The sequence below is a fragment of the Bombina bombina genome, chromosome 6, assembly GCF_027579735.1.
Source record: "Bombina bombina isolate aBomBom1 chromosome 6, aBomBom1.pri, whole genome shotgun sequence".
Lineage (NCBI taxonomy): Eukaryota > Metazoa > Chordata > Amphibia > Anura > Bombinatoridae > Bombina > Bombina bombina.
The window spans coordinates 349,520,550-349,536,150 of record NC_069504.1 but is presented as its reverse complement, the minus strand read 5'-3'; the positions used below and the strand labels follow the sequence as shown (position 1 = coordinate 349,536,150).

The window sequence follows — 15,601 nt, the reverse complement described above, 5'->3', positions numbered from 1 at the left end:
ACTAATGGTTTCTAACTGAACACATGGGTGAGCCAATAACAATCGATATATATGCAGCCACCAATCAACAGCTGGAACCTAGGTTCTCTGCTGCTCCTGAGCTTGCCTAGATAAACCTTTAAGCAAATGATAACAAAAAAAGGAAACATTAAATAATAGAAGTAAATTAGAAAGTTGTTTAAAATTGTATTCTCTATCTGAATCATGAAAGAAAAATTTTGGGTTTCATGTCCCTTTAAGAAAAGTACAATCATCAGCATCATATCATTTTATCTGAATAAACAACATCTCTGTAACCTTAGAGAGACGTTAAGTTAAAAAATGCTCAAAACGTATCAAATTATTGCTGTATAAACAGATATTGAAACAAACAGGAAATGCAGATTTGTACTCAACTCATCCTGTGATACAGATTGCTCACTGGCTTCTGAGCAAAAACTCCCAAACATCTGATGGTGGACTAGTATACACTTCCAAATGGGATTCCCCCCCCCCCCCCCCCCAGAAATGGAAGATCTTTTTTTCCAATAACTAATACAAAATAATGTAATATATTTTAAAATACCCTTTTTATGTAGCAAAATTATACTAATAATAATAAAATAGTTAGCTGTTTAATATTAAACTGTGTGTGACCAAATCGATCACTGGAAATACAGCACTATAATTCAAGTAAAAATTATTCATATTGAAAAAGGGCAGAGATATATACACTGGCAGAAGTGCTTGTTTTTATACTTCTAATGGAGAATACTGAAGTAAAGGATGGAGGGGTTTATTAAAAAATGACAAACATTAATTTTATGTTCTGCAATATGTAAGAAAACGAGTTCCGTAGGTCCCACCTATAAGCCCCGTGACTACTACTGGCAATACTAAAGCATGGCACAGTCAACATGGGAAACATACATTACCATCTGAATTATTTCTATCTTTCAATAATGATCAATATTAGGGTCAATTGAAATGGCCCCTTGATGCGTTAAATAAACTAACTATCTTGTATGAAACCCGTCCCCGCTGTGGGAGTCAAATTATCAGCAAGTAGGCAATGCATATGTAGGTACTTTGTGCACAATTATACATTTCCTGCGTGTTTCAAATTAGGCTTTACTTTGCTTAAGTATATGTGAACAAATAAGAGTAAAGTAATATTTATTTGCTTCTATTTATATGAATGAGAACAAAGTTTGCCTACAGTTTTTTTCCCTTAAACCAGACATCCTCAAACTTGGCCCTCCAGAGGTTTTGAAACCGCATTACCCATGATGCTCAGCCAGCTGATATGCTAGCTGAGCATCATGGGGGATGTCTGCTTTAAATGCGCATTAACCTGCACAATACCCACCAGTGTAGAATCACATTGTTCATGGAACTCTATAATCCCATTTCTAAAATAGACTGCTGTAAAAATTATATATACTTTAAAAGGATAAAATTGAATTAATCTGTTTATTTTACTAAGAAATATACTTTGGTATTTTATGAATTATTTTAAAATGTCTGGTAAACCACTAGCAGTAATGCCATCAACTCTTAAAGGGACAGCACAGTCAAAATTAGGCTTTAAAGGGACACTGAACCCAATTTTTTTCTTTTGTGATTCAGATAGAGCATGCAATTTTAAGCGACTTTCTAATTTACTCCTATTATCAATTTTTCTTTGTTCTCTTGCTATCTTTATTTGAAAAGAAGGTATCTTAAAACTTTTTTGGTTCAGTACTCTGGACAGCACTTTTTTATTGGTGGATGAATGTATCCACCAATCAGCAAGAACAACCCAGGTTGTTCACCAAAAATGGGCCGGCATCAAAACTTACACATTCTTGCATTTCAAATAAATATACCAAAAGAATGAAGAAAATTTGATTATAAGAGTAAATTATAAAGTTGCTTAAAATGTAATGCTCTATCTGAATCATGAAATAAAAATTTTGGGTTCAGTGTCCCTTTAATGATACAAATAGAGAATGCAATTTTAAACAACTTTCTGATTTACTTTTATTGTCAAATTTTCTTTGTTCTGTTGGTATCATTTGTTGAAAAGCATACCTAGGTAGACTATGTACTACTGGAAGCTAGCTGAATAGGTGAGCCAGCGACAAGATGCATATGTGCAGCTACCTCCTAGCAGTTCATCACTGTTCCGTAGCCTAGGTATGCTTTACAACAGACATCTTCAAACTTGGCCCTCCAGAGGTTTTGGAACTACATTTCCCATGGTGCTCAGCCAGCATATCAGCTGGCTGAGCATCATAGAAAATGTAGTTCCAAAACCTCTGGAGGGCCAAGTTTGAGGATATCTGCTTTACAACAAATGATACCAACAGAACAAAGCTAATTTGGTAATAGAAATAAGTCAGAAATATTTTTTTTTAAATTGCATACTCTGAATCATAAACGCTTAATTTTGACTCTACTGTCTGTTTAAGGTAGGTGGAGTCTACCAAGCCTAAATAAAAGTCAGGCCAATATTTAAACTTCAATATGTAGCAGGTAGAGATGCTATCCTCTACTAAAATACTTGACAAAATGTGGGAAGCTGTAGGTGGATCTATGATACTTCACATACAACAGACATTACCTTATTATAAATGCTGGAGGCCTGGTGTGTTCTAGTTTAGTCACGAACAGTGATTGCTGCTGAACCAGCTTGTATGATTCCCCATATTGTGTACTAAAGTCACAGAGTTAGCCGCCACCTCCTTCACTATGACAAAGAACCCAGCAGTCATGTGACTTGCTAGTACGCTGGACATGCCGTCAATAGGTTAAAGCATTCCTGCTCTTCATGAAAAGAGGATATGGGCAACACCTTAGGGAATGCTGATGGATTACAATAAAAAATGCATTTAAATTATTATTATTATTTTTAAATATGTTTTCTGGGCAGCTGGTTGAAATACTGGACTTTTCAGTCAGATTCTGGACACCTGGCAATCTTAGTAACAGGGCAGATCGTTTTTTTAAGAATAAACTCACTAAGAAAATTTATTTTCTGTTTAAACTTTTAAAAACATTTTTAAAGTTTTTGAAACTATTTGAAAATAAATAAATATGATTTGTTTTATCATTTACACTTTAAACAAATGATGATTTATAAATAAAGTGTAAACTTACAAACTTAAACATCGTCCAGATGTGGTGAAGTGTGCACATTAAAAATACAGGGATTGTATAGACTAATAGCGCTGTGGAATCTGTTAATAATAATAATAATAATAAATATTTAAAGGGAAAAAAAGGAATTTAATAAAAAAAATATGGTCCAGCACTCTGATTTAATATAAGTCAACTAGAACTCCATTCAAATACAATTTTATTCTCTGCATTTGCCTACAGTACATTTTGCAATATAACATGTAACACTTTGCTTTATCCTGTAGTTGTAATGTTTGCTTAACTTGAGATGACACAAAAGTAGCCACAAATGGCAAAGAAAGTGCAAACATGGGGAATGAGATAGCACTGTGGCCCCAACATTTTCTTATTTTGCACAGGGAGACTAATAGCATACTTCTTAAATTCACCTGACATCCTTTACAAATCTGTGGCATGAAAGTGATTTAAAAAAAAAAAAATAGCGCTGGTGCAGAGATTTGGGGGCCCTGGCTTTGTACAACATTTGCCTGTCCTTTATTGTAAAAGATACATTCATACATATATGTGCAATAGAAAAACAATAGTAGATGGCGCTGGTCTTTGAGGAATATCGATTTCTCTAATGATAAAGAGAAAAAGGCTTGTTGTATATGTATATGTCCTTGGGGAGAGACTGAAAGAAGGCAGCGGTCAAGTTAAAAGGAGAGTATTGTTTCGGAGTCCATTGTAACAGATATTTGTTTATTACCATCTGACATTTTCTGCACATATTTTTTGTATTATACATATATGTGCACACACACTTATGCCTTGTGGAAGTATTTCTGGCCCATAACTGCTAGAACAAATCTGTGGAGCCCTGCTTTTAAATCCTAAGGACTCGAACTGTGTTTCATAATTATGTAGAAATGAAAATACTGTGAACTATATATAGTAATAATGCTCAATATGTGTCACTTAAAACCTTTCAATATTAAAAGTGTATGCTCAATCGTTAGCCCTAATTTCATATTACACCCTCACATAAGGGAAATCATGATACCTTAGTTGACAATCACTCAGCTAAGCGAACACAGAAGACTGAGTGGAGCATTAGACTCCAGCAACAACTCAAACATCTGTTGTTATCCAGTGTACAGGTCTCTGCTTCTAATCAATAACATATGACTATTTGCTGGGTTTCATGGACTAAATAATATTCATAGCATAAAACAACAAATACAATGTACACTACACAATGTTTAAATAATATAGTGAGTTCTTGCTTATTCAAGTACCATAAACAGATAAATCAGATCCCCTCCTTTCTGCTTAAAACCTTAGCTGCTAAACAGGACTGTAACATGATTATGGTTTAATTGAACATACACATGGTAAAAAAAAACAGTCTATTCTTTCATGATTAAAATAGAGCATGACATTTTAAGCAACTTTCTAATTTACTCCTATTATCAAATTTTCTTTATTCTCTTGGTATCTTTATTTGAAATGCAAGAATGTAAGTTTAGATGCAGGCCCATTTTTTGGTGAACAACCTGGGTTGTCCTTGCTGATTGGTGGGTAAATTCATCCACCAATAAAAAGTGCTGTCCAGAGGTCTGAACTAAGAAAAAAAGCTTAGATGCCTTCTTTTTCAAATAAAGATAACAAGAGAACGAAGAAAAATTGATAATAGAAGTAAATTAGAAAGTTACTTAAAATCGCATGCTCTATCTGAATCACAAAAGAAAAAAAATTGGGTATAGTGTCCCTTTAATATGAAAATGCTTCAATGCAATCTTGAAGCACATCACAAAGCATAAAAAACAAACACAATTAGCCTGTTTAACAATAGGTCCAAATTAAAAAAAACAAGTCTACTTTTGTTTATTAAAAAAATAAGAATACTGGCTTTGCTTTGTTTTATTCTATTATCTTCATTTGTTGGGGGCAGTCTATTAAGAAACGAATATTTACAAATCTGATGCGCAGTTAAGTTTCCGCTAAGACTCAGATTGTACCTTATCCCCTGGTGTCTTACTGAAAAGCAGCTTTCTAAAGATATTTGCATAAAATGGTCCATACACTTGCTTGTTAAAGTTCACTATATTGGTAAAATGAACGCCAATAAACTCCATCTCCATGTGCACTGACGAAAGCCCTCCAGGAATAGCAGGGACTTGTTTAAATGGAGGTGGGAGGCACAGGAATTTGCTCAGATATCCTTGGATCCTTTTTTCTAAAGGGTAAAAAAAAAAAATGGATTTAAAAAAGTTTGATAATACAACTTTATTAGAATGTTTACTAGGCACCAATATAGCATATTCCCGAATATACGTGAAAATACTTCCAAAATTGTAAAACATTAATCAAAAGAACTTCTATACATAAACAAAGGCATCATTTTAAAATACTTTATCTTGCTATATTCTGTTTAGAATTTACAGGTAGAGATACCTTTTTCACAGAGGAAAGAAGCTTTATGTTATTTAATGGAGTGTTATATGCAATTAGAGATTATTCCATCATTGGAACTACTTTCAAGGCAAACAGCAATGTCTTGCATACAGTGTTTGTGTATGCCATCTCTGACAAATAAGCTTCCTTTAGTGAGAGTAGTAGTGAACAGGTTAAAGTAGGATTACAGTTCTCCTGAGAAACTTATTAATCTATGCTATTAACACAGCAGCAATATTGCAGTGTATTAGAAATCCCCCCCACACACACACACACAAAACAAGAAGAGAGAAGCACTGCAGAACATAGACTGCTTCCCCACTGACAAGGCTCATATAGGCTGAAAATGATCTCAGGGGTTAGTAGAGTTTAAAGGGACAGTCAAGTCCAAAAAAAACTTTCATGTTTCAAATAGGGCATGTCATTTTAAAAAAACCTTCCAATTTACTTTTATCACCAATTTTGCTTTGTTCTCTTGGTATTCTTAGTTGAAAGCTAAATCTAGGAGGTTCATATGCTAATTTCTTAGACCTTGAAGGCGGCCTCTAATCTAAATGCATTTTGATAATTTTCACCACTAGAGGGCATTAGTTCACGTGTTTCATATAGATAACATTGAGCTCAAGCACGTGAATTTACCATGGAGACAGCTCTGATTGGCTTAAAATGCAAGTCTGTGAAAAGAACTGTAATAAAGGGGGCAGTCTGCTAAGGCTTAGATACAAGGTAATTACAGAGGTAAAATGTGTATAATTATAACTGTGTTGGTTATGCAAAACTAGGGAATTATCTATCTTTAAAACAACAAAAATTCTGGTGATGACTGTCCCTTTAACCCCTTAAGGACAAGGCCATTTTTCAATTTCTTTCCCTTAAGGACCAGGGCTATTTCTCCAACATTGGATTGTCCGGTCCACGGCGTCATCCTTACTTGTGGGAATATCTCTTCCCCAACAGGAAATGGCAAAGAGTCCCAGCAAAGCTGGCCATATAGTCCCTCCTAGGCTCCGCCCACCCATCATTCTCTTTGCCGTTGCACAGGCAACATCTCCACAGAGATGGTTAAGAGTATGTGGTGTTTAGTTGTAGTTTTTTATTCTACTATCAAGAGTTTGTTATTTTAAAATAGTGCTGGTATGTACTATTTACTCTGAAACAGAAAAGGATGAAGATTTCTGTTTGTGAGAGGAAGATGATTTTAACAGACAGTAACTAAAATTGTTTGCTGTTTCCACATAGGACTGTTGAGATGAAGTAACTTCAGTTGGGTGAAACAGTTAGCAGACTTATCTGCTTAAGGTATGACTAGCCATATTTCTAACAAGACTGTGTAATGCTGGAAGGCTGTCATTTCCCCTCATGGGGACCGGTAAGCCATTTTCTTAGTCTCAAACAGAATAAAGGGCTTAATATGGGCTATAAAACTGGTAGACACTTTTATGGGCAAAATCGATTGCTTTATTTGGGCATTTTATACATGTTTATGCTTGTAATTCACATTTATAAACTTGGGGAACATTTTTTAACGTCAGGCACTGTGTTAGACACCTTTCCAGTCAGGAAGGGCCTTCCCAGTTGTAGGCTGAGCCTCATTTTCGCGCCATTACTACGCAGTTACTTTTGAGAGCAAGACATGCAGATGCATGTGTGAGGATCTGAAAGTAGTTGGAAAAGTTCCTAGAAGGCTTCATTTGGTATCGTATTCCCCCCTGGGTTTGGTAAAGTCGCAGCAAAGGCTGTAGCTGGGACTGTAGAGGGGTTAAAACTGTAACCGGCTCCGGTTTCGTTATTTTAAGGGTTAAAGCAATACTTTGAATGCTTTAAGACACTGTGGTGAAAATTTGGTAAATTTTGAACAATTCCTTCATACTTTTTCACATATTCAGTAATAAAGTGTGCTCTGTTTAAAATTTAAAGAGACAGTAACGGTTTTGTTTTAAACCGGTTTTTGTGTTTTATTGACAAGTTTAAGCCTGTTTAACATGTCTGTACCTTCAGATAAGCTATGTTCTATATGTATGAAAGTCAATGTGTCTCCCCCTTCAAAATTATGTGATAATTGTGCCATAGCATCCAAACAAAGTAAGGACAGTACTGCCACAGATAGTAAAATTGCCCAAGATGTTTCATCAGATGAAGGGAGTAGACATAGTTCTACATCATCTCCTTCTGTGTCTATGCCAGTTTTGCCCACGCAGGAGGCCCCTAGTATTTCTACCGCGCCAATGCTTATTACTATGCAACAATTGACGGCAGTAATGGATAACTCCATAGCAAATATTTTATCCAAAATGCCCGCATATCAGAGAAAGCGCGATTGCTCTGTTTTAAACACTGAAGAGCAGGAGGGCGCTGATGATAATTGCTCTGTCATACCCTCACACCAATCTGAAGGGGCCATGAGGGAGGTTTTGTCAGATGGGGAAATTTCAGATTCAGGAAAAATTTCTCAACAGCCTGAACCTGATGTTGTGACATTTAAATTAAAATTAGAGCATCTCCGCGCACTGCTTAAGGAGGTGTTATCTACTCTGGATGATTGTGACAACCTGGTCATTCCAGAAAAATTATGCAAGATGGACAAGTTCCTAGAGGTTCCGGTGCACCCCGACGCTTTTCCTATACCCAAGCGGGTGGCGGACATAGTGAATAAGGAGTGGAAGAAGCCCGGCATACCTTTTGTCCCCCCTCCTATATTTAAGAAATTATTTCCTATGGTCGACCCCAGAAAGGACTTATGGCAGACAGTCCCTAAGGTCGAGGGGGCAGTTTCTACTCTAAACAAGCGCACTACTATTCCTATCGAGGATAATTGTGCTTTCAAAGATCCTATGGATAAAAAATTGGAGGGTTTGCTTAAAAAGATTTTTGTACAGCAAGGTTACCTTCTGCAACCCATTTCGTACATTGTTCCTGTCACTACAGCAGCGTGGTTCTGGTTCGAGGAATTAGAAAAGTCGCTCAGTAGAGAGACTCCATATGAGGAGGTTATGGACAGAGTTTACGCACTTAAGTTGGCTAATTCTTTTATTTTAGATGCCGCTTTGCAATTAGCTAGATTAGCGGCGAAAAATTCAGGGTTTGCCATTGTGGCGCGCAGAGCGCTTTGGCTAAAGTCTTGGTCAGCGGATGTATCATCCAAGACAAAATTGCTTAATATCCCCTTCAAGGGTAAAACTCTCTTTGGGCCAGAATTGAAAGAGATTATCTCAGACATCACTGGGGGAAAGGGCCACGCCCTCCCACAAGATAGGCCTTTCAAAGCCAAGAATAAGTCTAATTTTCGTTCCTTTCGTAATTTCAGGAACGGACCGGCCTCTAATTCTGCATCCTCTAAGCAAGAGGGTAATGCTTCACAAACCAAACCAGCCTGGAATACGATGCAAGGCTGGAACAAGGGTAAGCAGGCCAAGAAGCCTGCTGCTGCTAACAAAACAGCATGAAGGAGTAGCCCCCGATCCGGGACCGGATCTAGTAGGGGGCAGACTCTCTCCCTTTGCTCAGGCTTGGGCAAGAGATGTTCAGGATCCCTGGACACTAGAAATAGTTTCTCAGGGTTATCTTCTGGAATTCAAGGAACTACCCCCAAGGGGAAGGTTCCACATGTCTAACTTATCCTCAAACCAAATAAAGAGACAGGCATTCTTACATTGTGTAGAAGACCTGTTAAAGATGGGAGTGATACACCCAGTTCCATCGGCGGAACAAGGAATGGGATTTTACTCAAATCTGTTTGTAGTTCCCAAAAAAGAGGGAACTTTCAGACCAATTCTGGATTTAAAGATCCTAAACAAATTTCTCAGAGTACCATCGTTCAAAATGGAAACCATTCAAACGATTCTACCTACAATCCAGGAAGGTCAATTCATGACTACCGTGGATCTAAAGGATGCGTATCTTCATATTCCTATCCACAAAAATCAGTTCCTAAGGTTCGCCTTTCTGGACAAACATTACCAGTTAGTGGCCCTCCCATTCGGGTTAGCCACTGCTCCAAGGATTTTCACAAAGGTACTCGGGTCCCTTCTAGCGATTCTAAGACCAAGGGGCATTGCAGTAGTACTATACTTGGACGACATTCAAATACAAGCGTCGTCTCTTTCAAAGGCAAAGGCTCACACAGACATCGTTCTGGCCTTTCTCAGATCTCACGGATGGAAGGTGAACATAGAAAAAAGTTCCCTGTCTCCGTCGACAAGAGTTCCCTTCTTGGGAACAATAATAGATTCTTTAGAAATGAGGATTTTCCTGACAGAAGTCAGAAAGTCAAAACTTCTAAACGCTTGTCAAGTTCTTCATTCTATTCCTCGTCCTTCCGAAGCTCAGTGCATGGAAGTAGTAGGGTTGATGGTTGCAGCAATGGACATAGTTCCTTTTGCGCTAATTCATCTAAGACCATTACAACTGTGCATGCTGAAACAGTGGAATGGGGACTATACAGACTTGTCTCCAGTGATTCAAGTAGATCAGAAGACCAGAGACTCACTCCGTTGGTGGCTAACCCTGGACCACCTGTCCCAGGGAATGAGCTTCCGCAGACCAGAGTGGGTCATCGTCACGACCGACGCCAGTCTAGTGAGCTGGGGCGCGGTCTGGGAATCCCTGAAAGCTCAGGGACTTTGGTCTCGGGAAGAGTCTCTTCTCCCGATAAACATTCTGGAACTAAGAGCGATATTCAATGCTCTCAGGGCTTGGCCTCAACTAGCAAAGGCCAGATTCATAAGATTCCAATCAGACAACATGACGACTGTTGCTTATATCAATCATCAGGGGGGAACAAGGAGTTCCCTGGCGATGAAAGAAGTGACCAAAATAATAAAATGGGCGGAGGATCACTCCTGCCATCTATCTGCGATCCACATCCCAGGTGTGGAAAACTGGGAGGCGGATTATCTGAGTCGTCAGACTTTCCATCCGGGGGAGTGGGAACTCCACCCGGAGATCTTTGCCCAATTGACTCAATTAAAGATATGGATCTGATGGCGTCTCGTCAGAACTTCAAGGTTCCTTGCTACGGGTCCAGATCCAGGGATCCCAAGGCGACTCTAGTGGATGCACTAGTAGCGCCTTGGACCTTCAAACTAGCTTATGTGTTTCCACCGTTTCCTCTCATTCCCAGGCTGGTAGCCAGGATCAAGCAGGAGAGGGCCTCGGTGATCTATCTTGATAGCTCCTGCGTGGCCACGCAGGACTTGGTATGCAGACCTGGTGAATATGTCATCGGTTCCACCATGGAAGCTACCTTTGAGACAGGACCTTCTTGTACATGGTCCATTCGAACATCCAAATCTGGTCTCCCTCCAGCTGACGGCTTGGAGATTGAACGCTTGATTCTATCAAAGCGTGGGTTTTCAGATTCTGTGATAGATACTCTGGTTCAATCCAGAAAACCGGTAACTAGAAAAATTTACCATAAAATATGGAAAAGATATATCTGCTGGTGTGAATCCAAGGGATTCCCATGGAATAAGATAAAAATTCCTAAGATCCTTTCCTTTCTACAAGAAGGTTTGGAAAAAGGATTATCAGCGAGTTCTCTAAAGGGACATATTTCTGCTTTATCTGTCTTACTACACAAACGACTGGCAGCTGTGCCAGATGTTCAAGCATTTGTTCAGGCTATGGTTAGGATCAAGCCTGTTTACAGACCTTTGACTCCTCCCTGGAGTTTAAATCTAGTTCTTTCAGTTCTCCAAGGGGTTCCGTTTGAACCTTTACATTCCATAGATATTAAGTTGTTATCTTGGAAAGTTTTGTTTTTGGTTGCTATTTCCTCTGCTAGAAGAGTTTCAGAGTTATCTGCTCTGCAGTGTACTCCGCCCTATCTGGTGTTCCATTCAGATAAGGTTGTTTTGCGTACTAAGCCTGGTTTTCTTCCAAAGGTTGTTTCCAACAAAAATATTAACCAGGAGATAGTTGTACCTTCTTTGTGTCCGAATCCAGTTTCAAAGAAGGAACGTTTGCTACACAATTTAGATGTAGTCCGTGCTCTAAAATTCTATTTAGAAGCTACAAAAGAGTTCAGGCAAACATCTTCTCTGTTTGTCTTCTATTCTGGTAAAAGGAGAGGTCAAAAAGCGACTTCTACCTCTCTTTCCTTTTGGCTTAAAAGCATCATCCGATTGGCTTACGAGACTGCCGGACGGCAGCCTCCTGAAAGAATCACAGCTCACTCTACTAGGGCTGTGGCTTCCACATGGGCCTTCAAGAACGAGGCTTCTGTTAATCAGATATGTAAGGCAGCGACTTGGTCTTCACTGCACACTTTTGCCAAATTTTACAAATTTGATACTTTTGCTTCTTCGGAGGCTATTTTTGGGAGAAAGGTTTTGCAAGCCGTGGTGCCTTCTGTTTAGGTAACCTGATTTGCTCCCTCCCTTCATCCGTGTCCTAAAGCTTTGGTATTGGTTCCCACAAGTAAGGATGACGCCATGGACCGGACACACCAATGTTGGAGAAAACAGAATTTATGCTTACCTGATAAATTACTTTCTCCAACGGTGTGTCCGGTCCACGGCCCGCCCTGGTTTTTTAATCAGGTTTGATGAATTATTTTCTCTAACTACAGTCACCACGGCACCCTATAGTTTCTCCTATTTTTTCCTCCTGTCCGTCGGTCGAATGACTGGGGTGGGCGGAGCCTAGGAGGGACTATATGGCCAGCTTTGCTGGGACTCTTTGCCATTTCCTGTTGGGGAAGAGATATTCCCACAAGTAAGGATGACGACGTGGACCGGACACACCGTTGGAGAAAGTAATTTATCAGGTAAGCATAAATTCTGTTTTTTACATTTCTGCGGTGTTTGTGTTTAGCTGTAATTTTCCTCTTACTCATTTACTGTACCCACACATATACCGTTTTTCTCGCCATTAAATGGACTTTCTAATGATACCATTATTTTCATCATATCTTATAATTTACTAAAAAAATATAAAATATGAGGGAAAAAAAAACACTTTTTCTAACTTTGACCCCCAAAATCTGTTACACATCTACAACCACCAAAAAACACCCATGCTAAATAGTTTCTAAATTTTGTCCTGAGTTTAGAAATACCCAATGTTTACATATTCTTTGCTTTTTTTGCAAGTTATAGGGCAATAAGTACAAGTAGCACTTTGCACTATTGCTATTTCCAAACCACTTTTTTTCAAAATTAGCGCTAGTTAAATTGGAACACTGATATCTTTCAGGAATCCCTGAATATCCCTTGACATGTATATATATATTTTTAGAAGACATCCCAAAGTATTGATCTAGGCCCATTTTGGTATAATTCATGCCACCATTTCACCACTTTTTCACAATTTTTTTCACAAACTTTAGGTTTCTCACTGAAATTATTTGCAAACAACTTGTGCAATTATGGCATAAATGGTTGTAAACCGTTCAGAAATAGCAGACATATATGGCTTTGGTGTTGCTTCTTGGTAATTAGAAGGCCGCTAAATGCAGCTGCGCACCACACGTGTATTATGCCCAGCAGTGAAGGGGTTAATTAGCGAGCTTGTAGGGTTAATTTTAGCTTTAGTGTAGTGTAGTAGACAACCCAAAGTATTGATCTAGGCCCATTTTGGTATATTTCATACCACCATTTCCCTGCCAAATGCAATCAAATAAAAAAAAAAAGTTCACTTTTTCACAAACTTTAGGTTTCTCACTGAAATTATTTACAAACAGCTTGTGCAATTATGGCAAAAATGGTTGTAAATGCTTCTCTGGGATCCCCTTCAGAAATAGCAGACATATATGGCTTTGGCGTTGCTTTTTGGTAATTAGAAGACCGCTAAATACCGCTGTGCATCACACGTGAATTATGTCTAGCAGTGAAGGGGTTACTTAGGTAGCTTGTAGGGAGCTTGCAGGGTTAATTTTAGCTTTAATGTAGAGATCAGCCTCCCACCTGACACATCACACCCCTGATCCCTCCCAAACAGCTCTCTTCCCTCCCCCACCCCACAATTTTCCCCGCCATCTTAAGTATTGGCAGAAAGTCTGCCAGTACTAAAATAAAAGGTATTTTTTTATAGCATATTTACATATGCTGATGTGTAGGATCCCCCCTTAGCCCGCAACCTCCCCGATCCCACCCCAAATAGCTCTCTAACCCTACCCCTCTACCTTAATGGTAGCCATCTTGGGTACTGGCATCTGTCTGCCAGTACCCAGTTTACTAAAAAAAACAAACTGCTTTTTTTTTTAATAACAGAATTTATGTTTACCTGATAAATTACTTTCTCCAACGGTGTGTCCGGTCCACGGCGTCATCCTTACTTGTGGGATATTCTCTTCCCCAACAGGAAATGGCAAAGAGCCCAGCAAAGCTGGTCACATGATCCCTCCTAGGCTCCGCCTACCCCAGTCATTCGACCGACGTAAAGGAGGAATATTTGCATAGGAGAAACCATATGATACCGTGGTGACTGTAGTTAAAGAAAATAAATTATCAGACCTGATTAAAAAACCAGGGCGGGCCGTGGGCCGGACACACCGTTGGAGAAAGTAATTTATCAGGTAAACATAAATTCTGTTTTCTCCAACATAGGTGTGTCCGGTCCACGGCGTCATCCTTACTTGTGGGAACCAATACCAAAGCTTTAGGACACGGATGAAGGGAGGGAGCAAATCAGGTCACCTAAATGGAAGGCACCACGGTTTGCAAAAACCTTTCTCCCAAAAATAGCCTCAGAAGAAGCAAAAGTATCAAACTTGTAAAATTTGGTAAAAGTGTGCAGTGAAGACCAAGTCGCTGCCCTACATATCTGATCAACAGAAGCCTCGTTCTTGAAGGCCCATGTGGAAGCCACAGCCCTAGTGGAATGAGCTGTGATTCTTTCAGGAGGCTGCCGTCCGGCAGTCTCATAAGCCAATCTGATGATGCTTTTAATCCAAAAAGAGAGAGAGGTAGAAGTTGCTTTTTGACCTCTCCTTTTACCAGAATAAACAACAAACAAGGAAGACGTTTGTCTAAAATCCTTTGTAGCATCTAAATAGAATTTTAGAGCGCGAACAACATCCAAATTGTGCAACAAACGTTCCTTCTTTGAAACTGGATTCGGACACAAAGAAGGCACGACTATCTCCTGGTTAATGTTTTTGTTAGAAACAACTTTCGGAAGAAAACCAGGTTTAGTACGTAAAACCACCTTATCTGCATGGAAAACCAGATAAGGAGGAGAACACTGCAGAGCAGATAATTCTGAAACTCTTCTAGCAGAAGAAATTGCAACCAAAAACAAAACTTTCCAAGATAATAACTTAATATCAATGGAATGCAAGGGTTCAAACGGAACCCCCTGAAGAACTGAAAGAACTAAGTTGAGACTCCAAGGAGGAGTCAAAGGTTTGTAAACAGGCTTGATTCTAACCAGAGCCTGAACAAAGGCTTGAACATCTGGCACAGCTGCCAGCTTTTTGTGAAGTAACACAGACAAGGCAGAAATCTGTCCCTTCAAGGAACTTGCCGATAATCCTTTCTCCAATCCTTCTTGAAGAAAAGATAGAATCTTAGGAATCTTTACCTTGTTCCAAGGGAATCCTTTAGATTCACACCAACAGATATATTTTTTCCATATTTTGTGGTAAATTTTTCTAGTTACAGGCTTTCTGGTCTGAACAAGAGTATCAATAACAGAATCTGAGAACCCTCGTTTTGATAAGATCAAGCGTTCAATCTCCAAGCAGTCAGCTGGAGTGAGACCAGATTCGGATGTTCGAACAGACCTTGAACAAGAAGGTCTCGTCTCAAAGGTAGCTTCCATGGTGGAGCCGATGACATATTCACCAGATCTGCATACCAAGTCCTGCGTGGCCACGCAGGAGCTATCAAGATCACCGACGCCCTCTCCTGATTGATCCTGGCTACCAGCCTGGGGATGGGAGGAAACGGCGGGAATACATAAGCTAGTTTGAAGGTCCAAGGTGCTACTAGTGCATCTACTAGAGTCGCCTTGGGATCCCTGGATCTGGACCCGTAGCAAGGAACCTTGAAGTTCTGACGAGAGGCCATCAGATCCATGTCTGGAATGCCCCACAATTGAGTAATTTGGGCAAAGATTTCCG

General features: G+C 39.3%; 1 protein-coding gene across 2 annotated transcripts in view; it reads right to left on the bottom strand.

Moving 5' to 3' along the window:
* Positions 1-3,302: 3,302 nt before the first annotated feature.
* The window catches only part of TCP11L2 (t-complex 11 like 2), a 113,333-nt gene continuing 101,034 nt past the window's right edge, over positions 3,303-15,601 (bottom strand). For both annotated transcript variants that reach the window (XM_053717005.1, XM_053717006.1), the window contains one exon: positions 3,303-5,320. In XM_053717005.1, coding sequence (XP_053572980.1) covers positions 5,085-5,320 — 236 coding nt within the window. In that variant the 3' untranslated portion in view covers positions 3,303-5,084. The remainder of the gene's footprint in view (positions 5,321-15,601) is intronic.